The 21,532-nt window shown below is 46.2% G+C and overlaps 1 protein-coding gene across 5 annotated transcripts in view; it reads left to right on the top strand.

The window, feature by feature from the left end:
• Etv5 (ETS variant 5) overlaps nucleotides 1–21,282 on the top strand; it is a 64,183-nt gene extending 42,901 nt beyond the window's left edge. For all 5 annotated transcript variants that reach the window (XM_029544600.1, XM_021209182.2, XM_029544599.1 and 2 more), the window contains 6 exons: nucleotides 876–1,135; nucleotides 3,588–3,647; nucleotides 9,381–9,449; nucleotides 9,623–9,792; nucleotides 16,047–16,148; nucleotides 18,884–21,282. In XM_029544600.1, coding sequence (XP_029400460.1) covers nucleotides 876–1,135; nucleotides 3,588–3,647; nucleotides 9,381–9,449; nucleotides 9,623–9,792; nucleotides 16,047–16,148; nucleotides 18,884–19,105 — 883 coding nt within the window. In that variant the 3' untranslated portion in view covers nucleotides 19,106–21,282. The remainder of the gene's footprint in view (nucleotides 1–875; nucleotides 1,136–3,587; nucleotides 3,648–9,380; nucleotides 9,450–9,622; nucleotides 9,793–16,046; nucleotides 16,149–18,883) is intronic.
• Nucleotides 21,283–21,532: the final 250 nt, after the last annotated feature.

Raw genomic sequence — 21,532 nt, 5'->3', positions numbered from 1 at the left:
GCCGAATCCACACCTCTTAATCCTTTTAATCTTCCAAACGTTGCCATTGCCACTCCCTGGTGACTAAGCATCATTCAAATCTGGGAGTCTGGGAGGGCCATTCTTATTCAAACTACCACACTAAGATGCTGACCTTCAGGTACTCTTTAAAGGCTTAGTTGACCCTCACCTTCAATCCTAGCACTTAAAAGGAGGATCTGCAGTCATCCTGAGCCTCACTCAAATAAAAATAAAAGCCAGGTCAGTCGCCACAGCATCTCCATTTTTGCTCGATTCTGCTTCCGGCATTCTCTGGTTATTACAGATTCTGTTTTCCCTTCCACTTTGATTCTGCCCTTGTATATCTTGATGGTTTCTACTCTTAGTAAGGTAATTATAATTCTCCCACTCCGGAAATTGCTCTCATGTACATGTGCTTTATAGTGTGAAGTCCATAACATTTATGTTAGAAGGTAGTATAAAATGGAACCTAACCTTCCCTACAAATTTGAAATGTTTTAACAGGTGATAAAAGTATTAAGAGTTCTTGATTTTTTTTAATTCAGTTTTTTTTATCTACCAATCAGCTTTTCATTTCTTATAATTATGGTTGTTTTATGATAATGTATCAATACCAAGTAAGTCATTGGTTCTTTTCAAAAATAGTTTGAGATGGAAGTGCAAGAAAGAACTGACTCCACAGAGTTATCCTCGGACTGTCATGCATGAGCCATGGCGCGCACACATTAATAATAAACAACGGTTTACATTAGTAAGAACTTTTTCATTTAGAAATTAATTTATCTTTTAAAAACCAGATGTGGTGGCTAATCCTTAATGCTGAATCATTGTGAGTGTTCATTATGTATTAAAACATGCTTTTTTTTTCCTTCCAGATTTCAGCGACAGCTGTCTGAGCCCAGCCATCCATTCCCTCCTCAGTCAGGAGTTCCTGGAGATAGTCGCCCCAGCTACCACCGGCAGATGTCCGAGCCCATTGTCCCCGCAGCTCCGCCACCCCTTCAGGGATTCAAGCAGGAATACCATGACCCACTGTATGAACATGGGGTCCCTGGGATGCCTGGTCCCCCAGCACATGGGTTCCAGTCACCCATGGGGATCAAGCAGGAGCCCCGAGATTACTGTGCTGACTCAGGTTAGCGTAAATTCCCTGCATTGGCGTCTGTATTCTCATTCTGTCTGAGTGTTGATCTGCTGTTTGTGATGGTCTGGAGAATCGTCTAAGAATTGCCTTTAGGGACTGAGACTGTAGCAACACAGCATCCTGGGGTTCATGCCCAGCACTTCTAAAAACAAATAAACAACCCTCAAAATGCTTAATGAATTAGTTATTGATATTCCGAAGTGTGTGAAATATACCTAAGGCGCCGGGCGTGGTGGCGCACGCTTTTAATCCCACCACTTGGGAGACAGAGGCAGGCAGATTTCTGAGTTCAAGGCCAGCCCTGGTCTAGAGTGAGTTCCAGGACAGCCAAGGCTATACAGAGAAACCCTGTCTCAAAAAAACCAAAGTAAATACACACACACACCTAAGGCAAATCTGAAGTCTGCTGGACCCACATTTGGGTGATGCCCTACCCTTCAGTTTACCGGCCATAAGGAACACAATTTGTGTGTTTTAGCTTTGTGGCTTTGTTCTCAATACAGCAGACGCACTATAATCATAAGGAAAGAGGTCACCTCGCAGACACAGTTCTGTGATTGAAATAAACGTTGTGAGAAGCACCTGCTGTCCGGCAGATGTGCTGAGTGCTCCCAGATCCTCTGAGGCACTGTTTCCATTGGGCTGGTGCCATGTCCTGCAGAGGCTGCTAGCCTGCACAGGGAGACGTGTAACCTGTGATGGTCCCTGCTGTTTGCCTAGGAGCTTCAGCATATTAAGTTGAGGCTGTTGGCTCTCCTTCCTCTGTGTCTTGGGGGCCCAACCCTGGAGGAAAGCAGACCAGGGAGAGTCTAAACTTTGCTGCAATGTTCCCACTCTTTCCTTACAGTCAGGACTAAAATGACCTGGGAGTAGTTGGTAGGTTTTTCTGCCCTTTGCTGTGGACTTTTCTTAAGCCCCTTTGGAGAGCAAGCAGAGCTGAATGGCTCTTGAGGACGAACTGGGATATAGAATCTGCTCTTGGTCTTTGAGATAACACCACGATTTAGATAGCAACTAGTTCTGGGCAATCTGAGAAAGTAGGCCAGTGGAGACTGCTGATAGTTTTTATACAAATAAATGGCCACTGAATTCTTTTCGAAGACTTTGAAACATTTTTCTTGGAAGTCATGATGGCCATATTTTTTCTTTAGGACTGGAATTGACTTTAGAATGTATGATATATTATATACTATTAGCTTAGTTATATGTGTGTGTAGGGGTGTGTTTTTTTGTGGGGCCCCCCCCCCCCCCCCCCCCCGGAACTGGAGCTACAGATGGTTGTTAGCTGCTGGTGTGGGTGTTAGGAATTGAAGCTTAGGTCCTCTGGAAGGAGCAGTATGTTTGTTCTCTTAACCACTGAGCCCTCTGCAGCCTACTGGCACTGACATTTTAATTTGGCCAACCATTTTTTAATCTCCTCCCATTCACTTGAAGAAAGGCCGTTCAATAGAGGTTCCCCTCAGAAGCAGTCCCAGTGTGCACCCAGATCACTCCCCCCTCCCCTGGGACCTGAAGAAAAGATCGCTCGAGTGTTAGTTTCAGCATAACAGATCCAACGGGGCGAAAACATACTTGCCAAACTACAGTACCCACCCTGCCAGTTGTCATCCTGGCTGCAGAGCTTTAGTTCCACTAGTCCCTCTGGCCTTAAATACCCTCACTCCGTGCAACGGAATTGGATGTGGCCTTCAGTGACCAGAGGAGCAGATTGAGAAAGAGCTAAGGCAATGGCTTTTCCCCTCCCCAGCTGGAAGCCTCTTTGACTGTCAGCTTCTTGTGTTACTATCAGCTTGCCCACCAAGTGCATTGATAACGGATTCTAAGATGAGAGAGAGCTTTCTCTCTTTGTCCTGTCCCTCTCGATGAGAAGGGTCTTGGTGGTTTATAGTGCTTACCATATTGTTTATTAGCTTGGTCCATTTTCACAGACCGAGGCCTCAAACACTTGACCTCTGTCTTAGGTTGATTCTTAGTTACTGTAATAAAACACTCATCGAAAGCAACGTGGTGGTGTAGGGAGTGGGACTGGCGTATTTGGCGGAGGGATTACGCACCATCATCATCGGGATGCTAAGGCAAGAGCTGCTGCCGAGGCCACAGAGGAGTGCCACGTACCGGCTTGCTTTTCCTCTGGCTTACTCAGCCTACTTTCACACACACTCCAGGACCACCTGCATTAGGCAGACACTTCCCACAGTAGGCCAGCCCCCGGCCCTTATAGCGATTAGTCAGTAAAACGCCCCACACGTGTGCCCACCAGCCAGTCTTGCTCGGTGGAAAGTCCCTCTTCCCAAGTAACTCGGACTTTTGTCAGGTTGACGAGAACTTAGCAGTACATCCTTAGTTGTGAGGTTTGGGGCCTGGCTGCCAGCGTGCTCGCTGCTGTTTCCAGCATCTGCTATTATGTAGGAACCGTTGCTAAGAATGCTGTGTTTCCTTTCAGAAGTGCCTAACTGCCAGTCATCCTACATGAGAGGCGGGTATTTCTCCAGCAGCCATGAAGGTAAGGAGCTTGCTTTGTCCTTTTAAAATGAATTTATCTGGGGAACAGGGCTGAAAGTACAGTACACATGGAAGGATTTCCTTCTTATTTTTATTTTTTGATAATACACACATTTAATTTAGGCATACCATTTCTAACCTGAGCTGTAAGGTCAGTAGTTAGACTTTCCATAGTGCGTGTATGAGAGCTAAGTGAGTTACTTTGTATGTGGGCTTTGCGTCAAGACTTTTAAGCACTGAGAAATCCACTCATCATTTTCAGTGGCAGTGACCCTGACTTTGCAGAGTTCATAGGACAACGTGAAGAAAAGGGGAACTTAACTGTTATACTTCCAGCTATGTTAGCCTAAACTGATCCTTAGGGCTTCTGCCAGGAAGGTTTACATGGGTCCAGGGACATTTTAGAAAAGAAATTCTGAATTTCACTTTATCTGGGTGCGGAGCGCTTCATTGTAATGATTATGTAATGGGTGGTTGTCAGGTTGTCTTGGCCTTGAGAGTGCTGGAGAGGAAGAGAGAGTGAAGGGCGGGTAGGCACAGGAAGGTCAGTAAAGCTATGTAGAGGCGAGCCGCTCACAGTACAGAGTGCGACAGCCACAGACAGCGTTTTCTAATCAGAGTAACTAAGAACAGCTATGAGGAAAAATACAAGGTGACCTGTCCACGAGCATTAATTAATGTCTTGATGTTTACTGAATGTATACAAAAGGCAGAGGTTCTTAACCTGTGGGTCGTGACCCCCATGGGTGCCCCATAGCAGATATCCTGCATAGCGGATATATTTACATCAGGATTCATAACAGTAGCAAGATTGCAGTTATGAAGTAGCATTGAAATAATGTTATGGTTAGGGTTCAGTAGGACATGAGGGTCATAGCATTAGAACGGTTGGGAACCACAAAAAAAGCTTTAGGGATAGACGAGAAGGCTCAGTATTATAAAGTATTCTAATGTTTTAAAGTAGTTACATATCAGTATTATACAATGGGCTTAACAGCCTCATGTACACACATGTGGTTGCATATAGTGTAATCTTACACACAAAAGTGTTGTATGCTGTCTGTGCAGGTTCTTACACAGTTCCTTTAGAATCAACTAATCAAACATCTGAGGTACTCAAAATTTGGAGCAAGAGCAATGGGCACAGTTGGATCTGTGACCTTATCTTTCCTAACACTAACCTAATTGGGCTAAGAGTAATCTAAAACAGTCACAGTACTGGGCTGGGGGTAGAGCTTGCCTGCCAATCAGGAAACCCTGGTATAGCCTCTCAGCACTGCACATAACCAAGCACTGTTCATCAGGATACACGTGGTGTGGGAGGAGGAGAGTTGAGCCGTAATGCTGCAGAGAGCATTTGCAGAACAAATAGATAGCCCCTACGTGAATGGATGATATTGGCAAAGCAGTCAGTCTTTTGATGGGCAGGAGCCTTTTGGGATCTCAGAGGGTGTTTGTGATCTGAAAAGCCTTGAGAGGTGGGCTCTCTGCCAGGCAGTGTGGTAGGGTCAGGAGGGCCTTTCCCAACCCTGAGACTGGGAAGTGCTTTCCCTTAAAGAGTAGATCCCCAGAAATATGTTTTGCTTTCTGACAAACCTATCTGTCCACATCAATGTCTTACCATCAGTCAGACTCCCCCAAACCAGTGGCACAGACTTCTCTTGGAACTTGGGTTGACAGATTCTCAAGAGCTCCTGGATCTAATGCTCCAACGCGGAGTCCAGAGGTCTCAGTTTTCAAGTTTGAAAGTCACCCTCAATCTCAGCGGTCCTTAGACTCCCTGAGGGAGCTTTCTAAAGTTGTGATGCTGAGGGTTCACCTGAAGATGGAGGTTCCCAACCCTCCTAATGCTTTTAATACACTTCCTCATGTCACGGTAACCCCCTCTCCCTGCCGTAAAATTACTTTTGTTGCTTCTTTGTAATAGTGATTTTGCTACTGTTATGATTCGTAATGTAAATATCTGCTTCGTGATGGTCTCAGGTGACCCCTGTGAATGACCCGGGAAAGGTCGGACCCCAAGGGATGAGAGCCACTGCCAGAAGTAGCTAGAGTCCCAAATTCCAGTGTACCTGGGGCTTGAAAGCACCTGACCGCAAAGCTTTAAATGCTCAAGCATTGGGTGTTCCTTACAAGTGACTGGTTCCCCAGAGAGCTTTCTTGAGTAGGCAGCTGCCCCCAGATGCATTAGACCAGTGACGCTTACCCCCACCACCGTGTGCCCTGCGATATTCTCAGAGAGTGTCCAGACGTGAGCAGGCGGGCTGTCTGCTGGACTGCTGGCTGTGTAGACACAGCTGTGCAGGGCTGCGTCCAGATTCCACGCTGTCTCTGGAGAGGCAGTTGATGGTGTCTGTCTGCAGCAGGCACATGAGGAGGGAGCTGAGCAGAGAGGGAGGCAAACATTCTGTATAATTACAACATTTAGCAAAGAGCATGCTCTTAAGGGAAATATTTTTAGTAAGATTTTGGGTTGCTTACTACACAGAGACCATCTTGTGAAGCCACCTCCACCCTCCAACCTATTCCTTTGCCCAGTTGACCGCACACACTGAAAAAGTAAATTTCAAAGAAGCCAGCGTTTTAAAACTGCTCTAAATTATCTTGGCCTGGTTTTTCTCTCCTTCCTTTACAGTCTTGAACCACAGATGCCTAGGAAACAGAACAGTTATCAAAACAAATGTTTCTGATTGGCATCTCTGATCGCTCAGATAGCCGTCCCGCCTCGGGTCCTCACCTGGAATCCTTGTATGATATTTTGAGTCTTCGTTTCACTTCGCTCTTCCTTCCTACACCTTTATTTGAGCGATCAGATGGTGTATGGCCACAACAGAAATAACTGTTGATGCAAACTCAACTGACTGATTACCAGAAACATCTTCCAGGTGTTGTAGAGGACGACAATGACTAGAAACCACAAAATGTCCCCCAAAATGTTCCTTATAATCCTTTGAAAACCAACGCAAGAATTTAATCTAGTCTTGTGTGGTTATGGATGAATTATCTTTACGTTGGGGGAGGCAGGGGGCTATGAAAGTTAACACGACACAGTTAACAGGTGTGTAAACTTTAAATCATGGCGATGTTCACTTACAATGACTTTATAACAAGACCGTTTAAAACAGTACTGGAATATCAAAATCCATATGGAAGGTGGGAAATAGATGACCTCCTGGCAGCTAAGCTACAGAGCGTGACGCAGAAGGAATTATGTCCTGCTGATAATATGAAGTGCACCAGGTTGTCATAAAAGTCAGTTTGCCAGGTGTTGTGCACACACCTATATGGTCCTAGCACTTGGAAGGCGGGGGCAGGAAGATAGGGAGTTTAAGGTCCTCCTCAAGTATATGGGGAGTTCAGGGTGCTACATGACACCCTGTCTTAAAGGGAAAAAAAAAATGTCAATATTCTTTGCCTCAATTGTCAGCTGCTAATTGAACGCTTATTGTATGCAAGGTGTTGAGAGACCGCCAGGATGCTTAGGGTGTGGCCCGTCTTATCCTTGAGAAGTCCTGCTCTGTGGCAGTCGAGATGACAAGATTACAGTTCTCAGGCTCGTTGGGTGGGTTCTGAGGCAGGGTCTCACTAAGTACTGCTCCTGTGTGGACGAGGCCGCCTGGAGCTCAGCTATCTGCTCTATCTGCCTCTGCCTGCGGAGTGCTGGCCGGGACGGGGTTGGGGGTGGGGGCTCATTCAGCTGCTTTAACACTGCTTGCTCACAATCTGCGATTTTTTTGTTTTTCTCTAAGTGTTACTTGTTACACACTTGTTCCAAAAGCCTCTGTCGTGAAGAGGGAGCTGCGGATCAATAGAACAGACTGCACAGTAACTCGTTAAATCCTCACAACAGTATCAATAAGGAGAACTGAACGCTGGGATTCAGTTGTTCAAAATCACACAACTAATTAGGGTCAACCTGCCTGGCTCTAGAGCCCACTCCTTAATTCCAATGCTAAACTGTCATTGGGTTCTATTATTATTATTATTATCATTATTATTATCTGCTTCCTTCTTTAAGTTGAGATGTACACTCATAAGAACAAGGTCCTATCTATGCACACTGGCACAAAATGTTTACTGGACTCGATAAGAAAAAAAGCGTCAGTTAAATAGACTTATCAAATTGTGTGTATGTGTGTCTGGGTGCTTTGCATACATGGTTGTGTGCACATAGTGCACGCAGAAGCCAGAAGAGGACAGTGGATTCCCCAGGAATTAGAGTTACAGACAGTTGCTGAGCCACCATGTGGGGGCTGGGAATTACACCCGGGTCCTCTGGTACAGTAGCCAGTGCTCTTAACAATTGAGCCATTTCTCCAGCCTATATATGGTATATTTAATTTAAACAGAAAAATCATGCCTGGGACTAGGGACAGAAAGACGAATGACATCAAAAGAGTCTGCCTCCTCCATTGCACGGAGTTTTCGAGGCCCCGACATATTCAGAAGGTGCCAGGCCTGCAGAGCTGATTTTGAAGAAGCCTGGGATAGCAAGAGAGGGATCACATCTGGGCATGCTACTTGTGAGGTTTTCATGTCACTGAGAGTCCCCTGTCCCCTCTGCATATCCAGCCAGGTGACTCAACTGGGGACTAAGCCAGAGAAGAGAGCCCAGGGATGAAGGACAGTATACCAAGTGTGATAGCTCTGAGGCGGGGAATCCCCATCAGGGAGCTGTTGACTCCCTTGGGCGTGTTGAGGAGTGGGAGGCTGGCCAGCTGATAGCCCCCACAGTCAAGCCCACAGTCACATCTGCTGGCAGCTCATAAGTGGCAGATGTGTGGCCATCCTTTCTCCCGGCCTGTTTGTTTACCTTGTTCTTTAGCCATTTAGTTTTATGTGTCTTGGACCATTTGGTTCCCATTTTTTCTTTTCTCTTTCCCTCTCTCACCCACTCTGGTTTTATAAGACAGTGTTTCTCTGTGTATCCCAGGCTGTCCTCAAACTCAGAGATCCACCTGCCTCTGGTTCCCCAGTACTGGGAGTAAAGGTGTGCGCATCACTGCCCAGCCTAGGTTCCCACTTTCTGACCCCTTCACTCTCCCATGAGTAAGGCTTTGATTCTTTCCGCTGTGTCTGGGGACAGTGCTCTGACGTGTTTGGTGTGTGCTGCTCTTAGTCTTCTGTGGACCTGTGTCTTTGTCTGTTTTCCTCTCCTTCTGTGCTTCTGCCGTAGCCCGTGGACTGTGTAAAGAGCTTGGACAAGCCTGTGAGGAAGGTTACATTCATATTAGCTGAGAGAAAAAGGCCAGCACTCTACACGAATAGAACAAAGCTAGCAAGCTAGGCTGACCAGAGCAGACACTGGCCCCTGCAAACTGTGTAAGATGTGAGGGCACCTACTGTGGTTCGGTGGTTCCTTCTGCCAGAGCCCTTTTAGTAGGAACTGATTCTGCCCTCACAGAAGACAAGGAAGTGATGTCAGAACTCAAATACTTGAGTCCTTTGGAACCAAAAATTAAACAGTCTGGGCCGGTGAGAGGGGTCCATAGATAAAAAAAGCACCTTACATCCTGAGTTCGAGTCCCCTGATCCCCTGTAAAAGGGAAAAGAGAAATGGCTCCAGAGAGCTATCTTCTGACCTCCACATATATGTGCCCCTGAACACATCATGTACACAGGGTAAAAAGAAAAAGTTGTTTATTTAAGTAAAAGAATGCTATTACAGCGCTTAGTTTTTAGTACAGCACAGCATCTGCTAAGCAGTATGGTCTTTGTCTTTAAACTCTTTCAGGATTCCCATATGAAAAGGACCCCAGGCTATACTTCGATGACACTTGTGTGGTGCCCGAAAGACTGGAAGGTAAGACACCCATCTGAGTCTCCATGCTAAGTGAGAGGGTTGGCGGTGTCAGGACTCCCCTCAGTCAGTCCCACCACGTTCAAAGACTCAGTCACCAGTAGCCACTGCTTCCCCTCCAAATCCTCCAAAAACTTCAGCCTAAATGATTGCATGCACACCCCTGTCCCACACAGGCAAAGTCAAGCAGGAGCCCACCATGTATCGAGAGGGGCCCCCTTATCAGAGACGAGGCTCTTTGCAGCTGTGGCAGTTCCTCGTCACCCTCCTGGATGACCCAGCCAATGCCCACTTCATCGCCTGGACTGGCCGAGGCATGGAGTTTAAACTCATAGAACCGGAAGAGGTGAGTCCAGGTGTCTCCATTACTTTCCTGTTGGTGATCTATTGGGTCTTACAGCTTCAGTCTGGCATGGTGGGGAGGCAGGGCAGCAAGCAGTGGTGCTGTTAGTGGAGACGGAGACTGAGAGCTCACAGCTCAAGCACTGGCTTGCCCCGAGAAGGGAGCAAGCACTAGGTATGGCTCGATCAGTAGGACAATCTTTTGCATATTGCTAAACCAACAGGCAGAGTTCTCCATTGTAGAAAACATTAGAAATATTTGACAGTCCTGCAGTGGGGAGATGAGGCTTGAAGCGATGAACTCTTGCACTGATACAAGATATGTTCTTCCTCTTAACGTTTTTGAAAGTGCAGTTTCTGTAACAGCAGACGTACCTTGTTCTCAGCCCTGGTCTGTCTCAGCCTGTGGCTGAGGCTCTCTAAAGGTACTGTGTGGCAATTCCATGATGCACTTACATTACAATATATTTCTTTTCTTTTCTTTTTTTCTTTTCTTTTTTTTTTTGAGACAGGGTTTCTCTGTGTAGCCCTGGCTATCATGGAACTCATTTTGTAGACCAGGCTGGCCTTGAACTCAGAAATCCACCTGCCTCTGCCTCCTGAGTGCTGGGATTAAAGGCATGCGCCACCACGCCCAGCTTTTCTTTTTTTAACATATGTTAATTTAATGTGCATTTGCATACACATGCAGTAAATTCATGGCGTGCATATGAAAGTCAGAAGACCACTTGTGGCAATCAGTTCTCTCCTATATGTGAGTCTCAGACTCAAGTTGCCAGGAATGATAGTGTCGGCAAGAGCCTTGACCTGCTGAGCCATCTTACCAACCTTACTACATAATTCAAATGTCTCTAACTTAGAGAAATAAAATTACCAAGGATAAGTCTTAGAAACCTAAAAATTTTAAAGTATTTGTTTTGTATGTGCTTGTGTGCGTATACCTGGTTGTGTGTAGGTGTGCCGTGTGTACTGTGCCCACGGAAGCCAGGAAAGGGCATTGGACCCCCTGGAGTTACAGGTGGGAACCTAACATGGGTCTTCTGCAAGAGCAGAGAGATTTTATTTAACTGCTGAACCATCTTTCTAGCCATCTCTCCAGAATATAGATGCTTTTTCAAAACCTCTGTTTTGTAGGATCCTGGTTGTTGGAGTGAGGGTTGCTATTCTGTGTTGCTGTGGTAAAGCACCAGGATCAAAGGATATTGGGTTTGGTTTTGGTTTATAATTCACATCATTGTTCATCATCCAAGGCTGGAATAGGAGCTCAAACAGGGCAGGAAGCAGGAGCTGACACAGAAGCCATGAAGAAGTGTTGCTTACTGGCTTGCTCCCCTTAACTTGCTCAGCCTACTTATAAAAAGCCAGGGAGCTGGGTATGGTGGCGCACGCCTTTAATCCCAGCACTTGGGAGGCAGAGGCAGGCGGATTTCTGAGTTCGAGGCCAGCCTGGTCTACAGAGTGAGTTCCAGGACAGCCAGGGCTATACAGAGAAACCCTGTCTCAGAAAAACCAAAAAAAAAAAAAAAAAAAAAAAAAAAAAAAAAAAAAAAAAAAAAAAAAAAAAAAAAAAAAAAAAAAAAAAAAAAAAAAAAAAAAAAACTAGACAGCACACCAGTAGTTAAAGGAAGGATACAAACTTCCATTATTATTTAATAGAAAAAGAAACTTTGTTGCCATCTTTTTTGCCCAGAGCTATTAACAGAAAGCCCTAAGACAGAACTACCTTCTTGTCGGTGAAGAAGATGCCATTGTAGGTCCTCTTCCTGAACACATTGAGCATAGAGCATTTAAGCAGGTTGTTGGTGTAACCCATTTCAAAGGGAACAGTTTTAATTTCTATTTGGGTTAGAGTTTAAAAAGTTAAAGATGGAGAAGATGCACACACATCCCCACTCTCGCTGGCTGACATACCCTTCTTTTGATAGTGTGTGGTCAGACAACCGCTATCCCGGAGTTGGGTACAGTAAAAATGGGAACTATATTCTTGGGAAGCACTCCATTAAGGACTGAAGAGTTAGCAGCAAGAGGTGACACCCTGACACTCTGTTTGGAAGGACATGGTCTGAAAGCTGGTAGGGAGAAAGAGAAAAAAGTGGATTAGAAATGAGGTGGGGGTGGGGAGGATGACCTTGCACTGGTTCAACATGGCAGGCCTCATTTAAAGTGGTAAAAAAAACATACAGAGAGTGGGGGTTGGGGAGAGCCTCAGTAAAACGCCAACCACAACAAGAATGAAGGCTGCAGTTTGTATCACCCATATCTGTGATGCCCAAAGTCAGGGATTCAAGACAGGCAGATCCCTGGAGCTCATTGGCTGTCCAGCTTAATCAAATGGATGAGTTCCAGGTTTAGAGAGAGGACTGATCTCAAAGAATAAGGTAGGGGACAGCCGAGGAAGATACCTAGCTTGTCTCTCTGGCCTCCGAATGAACATAACACCGCATGCGTACTCGCGTGCACGTACAAAATACCGTATCCCCTGTGGCCTGTTTACTTACAAAAATGCTGTCAGCGTGGAATGCTGCAGACAGCCTCTGATTGTGCTCAGTTGTGTAGAGATAGAGGCTCAGCCTCCTGTCATGGGGAAGGCTCCCATGTAGGCCCAGTCCTCCCTCACTGGCTTCCTAGTAACATCACCTGGTTTCCATGAGGCTCAGTGATAGAATAGCACCTTGCTTGACTCATCCAGGCCTTTTGAAAGGAAAGTAAGACTGTTTTGTGGGCAGCCCTTATTGATTGATCTCATTCCACAAACAGGAGCTTTTATGACTTTATTGCCACCGCCTGGGGCCTGAGCGCAGGCTGTCCAGCTGCAGGTAAACCTGGTTATGAGCCACTGTGAGGCTGTTATTGAATCTTCCACTCTCCTGCCAGTGGTAAGGAAAAGGGTGAGCATATGGCAGAGGGCTCCTGCTTTCTTACTTAATGAAGGAGCTACTATTAACGCAGAATGCTCCTAAATACCAAGTGGCTTCAAGTCACATGAGTGAAGCCTATGATGGCCCTGAGCCTCTCTGTTGATTGAGTAGCGTTATTATGGCTGTTATCGTCGTCGTCATCATCATCATCATCATCACTATTGCATTTTTATTATGGGGGTGGCTCAGTAAGTCTGCATGTGCTGCAACCCACAGGAGTGAATCTCTTCCCATCGTAGTCCAGGAGCTGCCTCCTGGTGCCTCTGCCCACTGAGCCATCCTCCCTCCCACCAGCCTTGTTTCTTTAGCGGCTGCTTTTTTTTTTTTTTTTCCTGGACCCTGAGATTCATTTTTGAGCTTCATACAGGGCGCTTTGCAGTCTTTGGAGCACTTAGCCTTGGCTTGTGCAATGTGTGCATTTTCTCCTGCTGCTCTTTGTATAACGGTGACGACCCTGTCCTTGTTCATGTCAGGAAGATACCACCAACTCCTGGGGAAAAGCTGTAAGAAGTTGTCGTGGGGGAGCTTAAAGGGTGAAGCAGAGGAGGAAGCTGTTGGGGATGTAATTGTAGGCAGCTGTGTGGCTGAGTAGTGCACTCTGGGTAATTACCCATAATATCCATTACACTGTGCATGGAAATTGTGGTTTTAGAACTGCATTTTGGCAGGCCCCCTAATCAAATGTCTTTTGATAGTCATCCAGCTTCGCACCCTCTCAATTATGACTGACTCGGCTTTAATCTGTAGCCATTTTAACTGTGAGTCGGCATCAATGTGAATATTGGGGGGAGAAGGGTTGCGTGTTGAACGTGTGGCAGTTCAGTGATGCCGTGGGAGGTTTTAAAGGCTGGGGTTGCTAGAAAGAGCCTCTCCTTGTTCTGTGACTGCATGCTGGCTCTTTGAAGAGGAATAGGTGAGTCCCCTGTCCCTCATCCCCTCCCCCTCTAGCCTCAGCTCCCAAAATGTACATTTTTGAAGCAGAAAGGAGCGAGCTGGCAATGTGTTCTCGCCTGCGCCTCCTACCACCAAATAGGGACTGCCTGAGTCTCCAGCTCATCACACATTGCTATAGAGGGGGAGCGCGCTGTGGTGGGGCCACTGAATCATAGGGCACTGGCCTGGTGGATGTGTCAGTAACCATAGCTACCAGAGCAGCTTTGAGATCTGCACATACACAAAACCTCTCCAGTAAGCTATTTCGTGCACTGACAGCAGAGAGGTCACCACTCTAGCAGAAGACTAGGCAAAATTGTTTTCTACCACTGAGTGGAGTAAGAGACTGGCAGCTGCCATGCCGTTCCCTGTCGCTCGGGGCAGACTAGTTGGCAGTGAGTTTCAGATTGTGGTTGCTGTCTACCCTGGCTGCAGTGTGGTTGACTTAGCAGGTTTCTCTTCTTAGAAATATATTTCCATTGATTTAAAATATTTACCGTTGGGGCTGGAGACGTGGCTCAGTGGTTAAGAGCACTGACTGCTCTTCCGGAGGTCCTGAGTTCAAATCCCAGCAACCACATAGTGGCTCACAACCATCCCTAATGAGATCTGACGCCTTCTTCTGGTGTGTCTGAAGACAGCTACAGTGTACTTATGTATAATAATAAATAAGTCTATTTAAAAAAAATCCTTAAATATTTACCTTCGAGAGGCACGTTGGCACACACCTTTAATCCCAGCACTACAGAGTCTAAGACTGGGCTACCTGAAACCAGCGTGGGCTACATAGTACATTCCAGGCCAGCTACCAATACAACTACACAATAAGACCCTGTCTCAAATAAAAATGACCTTTAACCAGGATTTTACTAGGTTTTACTAGGATTGCCTTTGGAGCCTTTCTTTAAAGATAGACTTGAACTGATGAAGAATGGAACTCTGGGAGACCCAAGATTTGTGGTTACCTGAGACACACTAAAAAAAAAACCAAAAAAGTGGAAATTAAAGTTGCATAAGATTTCTCGGGTGGGCAGAGTAGAAGCCTGGCTGGTGGTCCTTCAAGAGTCCTGAAATCTGGAGGCATTTCTGTCACTGCGCTGCTGTTGTCTTTCCACATACCTCCTCGTTTAACCTTTGGCTTTTGTTTCTGGCAGTGTGCATGTGTGTGCATGCGAGCGTGCTTCTCAAAAGAGCGAGTTGGGGTTGATGGTGCATATGATCAAACGCCTAGAAGCAGAGGTGGATATGAAGCAATCCTGGGCTAGAGAGATCCTGTCTCTAAATAACACAAAATGTAGAAAAACAGCAAAAGGATGTGGCTAGGTTGCCTTTTTTGAAGTGTGGTGGGTTTTTGTTATTGGTGTTTTGTTTGGGCAGGGTTGTTTGTTTTGATTTTGGTTATCTATTGGTTTGGTTTTTGAGACAGGGTTTTCTCAGTGTAGTCGTGGCTGTCCTGGAACTCTCTGAAGACCAGGCTGGCCTTAGACTCAGGAAGTGCACCTGCCTCTGCCTCTTGAGTGCTTGGATTAAAGGTGTGTGTGACTGCGTCCAGCCAAAGTTTCTAAAGGTAACTAAAATGAAGACCTCAGACAGCTTACATTTACACAGTGGATTCACCCTGACAGTCACTCACTCTCAAGCGGGAACACGAATGTTTACCTGCTGGGAACAGAACTCGATCGGCTGCCCTGATAATCTAGTAGACTCTCTAGTAGGAAATCTCCCAACTACGATGCCTTTTTGCCCAAAGCTCGAATTACATCTCCTCATCTCTGCACCTCAAGTGGACCAGGTTACTATAATGCACTTTAGAACTGTGTGAGAAGCCCTGTTAATTTTTCATTAAATGGATAATGGTGCTGTGTGCTTTTCTGTCCATTCTGCGGATCTGCTGGGAGCCAAGAGCTGATGGCAATCGCTGTAATGATCTGAATCCCCCTCAGTCCGAGAGCCGCAATAAGTAAACATCTCCCAGCCCCTCTCCAATCTTATTAGAATTGAACTTCTGCTCTGCAGGCCCATTAGCAGCTCACTAGCATGTCCCTAATGTTTCAGGAATGACCATTCTAATTATTCCTTATTGACTGCTACAGAAACCATAGCACTTAATGGCAATATGTTAATGGTCCGTGAGTATTGGTCAATAATTCATAAATGGAGACATAGTAGAGAGCCTGTTCCTCTGGGATGCCAACAAGTCCTCTAGTCTAACAGTGTTACACATGTTCTACCCCAGGTCTCACCTCCTTGGAACTGTGGCCCGATCATCACCTTTACTTCATATTTGATCTTGAGAGAATTAAAACGCTTTCCTTTCCAAGTTAGAGAGACTGATCATTAGCCAGAGCCATTGAGTTTCAGAATATCCTGGGGATGTGTTTAGATTGTGACTGTCTTGTTCTTCCAGGTTGCTCGTCGTTGGGGTATTCAGAAGAATCGGCCAGCCATGAACTATGACAAGCTGAGTCGCTCTCTCCGCTATTACTATGAAAAGGGCATCATGCAGAAGGTAAGCACCTACAGATGCTCAGAATGCTCTGCCGCAACAGGTGCAAGGAGCATGTCCCTAACTTCGGCGATTAGGTCATTTACAATTGCTAGGCGAAAGCTTGAGCCTCATCCATGAATCTGTGGTAGGAAAGAAGCCGGGAGACGTAACAAAGAGAAGGATTACAAGACAGAGTGGCACACCTGTAGTGCCAGCCCTGGCAAGGTAGAAACAGAGGGTCTGGAAGTCACTGTTTCCCCTGTATATCACAGTCTAGGCCAGCCACGCTACATGAGCTCCTGTCTCCTAAAACTTGAAGTAAAAAAAGGAGGCACGTGGATAATATTTAAAGTACCTTTAGGACTGAAGAAGTGGCTGGCCTAACATTTGAGAGCACTGGCCTCTCTCCCAAGACCTGACTTCAGGTCTTAGCACCCACGTCAGGCAGCTCACAGCCTTCTGTATCTCCAGCTCCTGAGATCCGACGCTACCCTGACCTCCACAGACATTGTACGCACATGATACACAAAAATACACTCAGGCTCGCACATGTACATATTAACAAAAAAAGCTTTTTTTTTTTTTTTAAAAGTGCTTTTAATGTTGTCGAGTACATGCTGACAGAAGTTGCTGTGGAAAACAAGAAGAAAGCTGCCTCCAGTTACAAAAAGACCCAAAGGCTTTAGGTCCGCTTCTATTGTGTAAAGCAATTCATGAGGGGATCAATTTTCCATTCCATACAGCTTGAAGCCTTTAGTTGTTAAAACATTTAGGGCACAGCATCTGCACTTGTCATTCAGTGGGGCACCATCTCAACGAGTTAGAAGAGTAAGGAAAACCTATTTCTCTTTTAAACCTATATAGCCTAGAACTTAAGAGACCCTCAGTTTGTCAAATAGTAGCCATGTCATTCAGTAAGAGGGTTTTCTTTGCAGAATAGAAGATAAAAATTTATCTTTGAAAAAGCCACTGTAGACCCCTTATTAGAGTAAGGTGTTAAGGGACTTCAACCTTAAAAATCTCATTGATATGTAGAAGATGGGACTGAACACGCCTTTCTTAAATACCACATATGCTATGCATCTCCCCAGACTCTAGCATTTACACAGAGAGGGTGCTTACGTGCACAGGTTGTATTTCCCCAGAATGCTTGGGACAAGAATTTAATATTTTGAAGATTATCAAATTTTTTGGAGGATTTGTATAGACTTTAGTTAATTTTATGGTATTTTGTCCACTTCCATTTTTCCCCACAAAACAAAACAAAAAGATCAAAAAACCAACCTATATCCATTAGCATTCATTCCCATGTTCTCTCTAACCCACTTGATATCCCCAGAGCAAATTCCAAATGCGGGAAGAAGTGTTTTGTCCATTGTGATTCTGTTGCACTGATGAAAACACCATGACCAAAGCAGTGTATACAAGGAAAGGTTCCTGTGGGCGTACGGTTCTGGAGGGTTTAAGAGTCCATGGTGGCAGGCGTGGCAGGCGTGGCAGCAGGAATGGATGATTGGATGATGAGAACTCACATCCTGAACTATATGCAGGAAGCTGAGACCGTTAAACTGGAGCTGGCATGAGGCACTGAAGCCTCAAAGCCCTTCCCCAGATGTACCACACACACACACACACACACACACACACACACACACACACACACACACACGGCCGCATCTCCTAAGTCTCCACAAACATTGCCACTAACGAGAGACTTAAGTGTCCAAATGCCCTGAGATTACTGGGGCGTTTCTCATCCCAGCCTCTACAAGTGTCATCATCCCTGCGTTACTCCCGGATCCAGGTCAAATGTGAAAGAATGCAGTTCAAGGCACAGAGGCTCAGGACTAAGGAGAAAGGGCGGTCCTTACTGACTAGGTTTCGGAGCATAGGAAGACCCAGAATTGTGACTGTCAAAGGTGGTTTGTGCCCTAAATCCCTGAATGGAATAGAGAAGACCGAGTGATGATGTCAGTGCTGGAAGCCATGCTGGCCTTGGATTGGTGCCAAGCCATTGTGTCTCCCTCCACTAAATGCCTTTGCACAGGCTTTGACTTGCACAATTCTTTGGGAAGAAACTGCACACCCATAGGAAAGTCCATAGGGCTGGGTTGGGAGGTTCAGACCAGTGAGGCTTGAGGATTTTTTAAGTTCAAGGCTAACCTGAGCTGCTACATAGTGAGTTCCAATTCAGCAGACTAAAGTGTCACTAAAGTGACAGGTGTGGCCGAGGTAGAGTCTGGGGCCTGGAACAGACTGAAGTTCCACAGAGGCTGGCTTAATCGTATTCCTAATTGGGGAGCTTGAGAGATTGCTCAGTGGTTAAAGCTTCTTCCATGCAAGAGGGCTGGAGTTCAGATCCCCAGATCTCAGGTAATTCTAGCCTGGGAAGTCAGGTGGTTCAATCCCTAGAACTATTTCAGCCAATTCTAGGTTTGACAGAAGGGTTCCTGCCTCAAAGGTGAAGCAGTGATAGAAGATTCTTGATCTCGACCATGGGCCTCTACGCACGCACATATATGTGCATACTTGATCATGTGCCTTTTTAAAATACCGAGCCGTGGTGTCAACAAAACCCTTGGCGGGGGAATAGGTCCCCAAGATGCGATCGGAATAATCGGCTACTAATTAGCCCCCTTGGGTGCTTGGCTCCCTGAGAGGTTGGCATCTTAGAAGTTCTCATTCTCTTCACTGGAGCCCCCCCCCCCCCAGGCCTTGCTCCAGCTGAGTCTTGTGTGATGTGTGTTCTCACGCAGGTGGCGGGGGAACGGTACGTCTACAAATTTGTGTGTGACCCAGATGCACTTTTCTCCATGGCCTTCCCGGACAATCAGCGCCCATTCCTGAAGGCAGAATCCGAATGCCCCCTCAGTGAGGAGGACACGCTGCCTCTGACTCACTTTGAAGACAGCCCTGCTTACCTCCTGGACATGGATCGCTGCAGCAGCCTCCCCTACGCCGAAGGCTTCGCTTACTAAGTTTCTGAATGGCCGAGTAGCCACACCCTAGAGCTAGCAGTCCTCATCCAGGCAAAACGAGGGCAGTGGTTTTGTTTGTGTTCTTGGCTGTTCCTAAAGCTTGTCCTTTGAGTATTATCAGGAGAACCCAAGCTGTCTCTGGATTCGACACCCTTTAAGACAAACACCTTGGCTAGGGAGGAGTGAAAACAGGGAGAGACAGAAAAACCACCACTTCCTGGGGAGACGTGGAAACCGTCCTCCTTGCCACCATGGCCAGTATGTGCAGAGCAGTACAGCAGTGTGTTCAGGGTTTAGCGCCCATGAAAGGGGACGGAGTGTATGACAATCTGCGTTGATCATGGACTACTAAAATGCCTTCGCACAGGAGGCTTTGACTCGCACAATTCTTTGGGAAGAAACTGCACACCCATAGGACAGTCGATAAGACTGGGTCGGGGAGGCTCAGACCATTGAGGCTTGAAATTGCAAAACTCTTGTAGCTCATTCTGAAATCTTTCCCCTGTAGTCCAGAACTGAGGAGGCCAGGAGACTCACTCCATGGTTCTCAGACCGTGTTCCTCTTCGGCCTTCCAGCCGAGCAGTCACCTTAAGTAAATCAAGTCCCCTTCCTCCCAGTCACACGGCTGAGCACAGATGGCTTGTTTTAAAGATGATGAACATGACAGTATTTTGTTTTGCTTTGATGGGGGGGGGGGTTCCATTTTGCTTTTGGTGGTTGTTTTGGGGGAAAAACAGTTTATATAGACTGGATTTTTGTAGTTTTGGTATTTAAAGCGAAAACAAACAAAAACAACAACAACAAAAAAACCCTTTTGGTACTTGCATTGCATCCCTCAGGTGGGGCGGTGCCCACTTCAGAAGACCCTGCAGCCTGCGAGGGGGTCTGCTGGGGCTTCCCCTTCGCCACACAGAAGCCTGCTTGGTGCTTTGTGCACCAGACAACCTGTTGAGGCGTTTAACCTGGTCTGTACATTTTTGAAGTGTGCAGGGCAGCCTGGACACAGCTTAGCATTCTATGTGTATAGTTCTCCATGCTCACTAACTCTCCTTCTCTGGGAAGCAGATGTACATACTACATACATGTCATGTACTACATACATGTCATATAGTACATATATGTCATGTCCATTTAATGACTGGTCACCTGCTGGGAACCCAGGCATCTGCCTTGTTCTCCTTTTTCTCTCAGTTTTGGACTTTCAACCCTGCACAGTGGTTCCCCGGGGGTCTGAAACTTAACCTGTCACGCACAGGTAGCGACAGCAGTGCGAGCTAGCATTCTGGCTTCCTGCTACTTTTTTTTTTTTTTTTTAATTTTTTTTATTCTGATTGTTGTATTATATTGGGAATGTTGTAAACAACCAAACTAAAGCTGTGTACAAGTTGGGTTTGGAGTGGTGGGAAAAGCAGCAGGAAGTGCCTGTGCTTTGCCGCCTGACTCCTTGTTGACAGGAGTTTGCTGTCCTTGACACTCCACACGTTGTGTTCCTCACATGAGGGGCGGGACACAGAGCTGACCGAGTGTGGGGCACTCCACAGCCTTCTCATGACTTGTGAAAGAGGTTCACAGGAACGAGGGGTAGGTTTTAGAGCTATGAGAACCTAGTCAGCCCACAGAGGCGTCAGACCTGAAGCTTGGGCCTTAATTAGCATTGTACTCTGATGGAAGGACTCTTTCATAAGCATATTTATAGCTTTCTAATCTACACACCATCTATCTATACATAGATGCGGATTTTACCCCAGCTGGCTAGAGATGTATTTGTTGTAAATGCTGTATAGATTTTGGGGATCTTTTTTTTTTTTTTTTTCTTTTTGTTCTTCCTCTCTTTACTTATACTGGTTTGGGGTTTGTTTTAGTTTTCTTTAGTGAATTTATGCTGTTTTGGGGGTGGGTTAAGAAGAATCTTCCGGAGCCTGAGCTGCCCCTCCCCTGTTTTGACGGCACGTGTGTCGGTCAAGGGACACAGGACAGTAGGGCCACTTTGCATTCCCACCGGACTCATGTACCTCCCGCAGAGCCATCCCGCCGAGGTGTGGGGCTTCTTCCTGCATTTGCTTCTTTTCCAGAGTGTGGATTTGAGCTACTTCCCCCTTCGCGGGGCCGCGTGCACCCTGCCGAGCTGCGTATATTCTGTACTGTGTACAATAAAGAAGTCTGCTTTCCTTACGCACTCCTGCAACCTGCCTCTTTTCTTGCGCTCGGTGTTTTAATTTTCAAGTAAGCAAGGAACAACTGGGCTTTCCCCCAACTCCTACCTACCCCCACCTTCAGCTATTGAACCTCATTGGATGATGGAGTTAAGTTAGGGCTGAAAATCTGATCCACTACTAGCCACTCCACCCCAACCCCCACCCCTGCATCCCTTAAAGCATGATTTTGTTTGAGCCTTGGATTCTGTGGAAAGATTAACTAGGCAAGAC

The sequence above is a fragment of the Mus pahari genome, chromosome 12, assembly GCF_900095145.1.
Source record: "Mus pahari chromosome 12, PAHARI_EIJ_v1.1, whole genome shotgun sequence".
Classification (NCBI taxonomy): domain Eukaryota; kingdom Metazoa; phylum Chordata; class Mammalia; order Rodentia; family Muridae; genus Mus; species Mus pahari.
The sequence above is the reverse complement of the archived record's forward strand: the minus strand, read 5'-3'. Positions and strand labels throughout refer to the sequence as shown.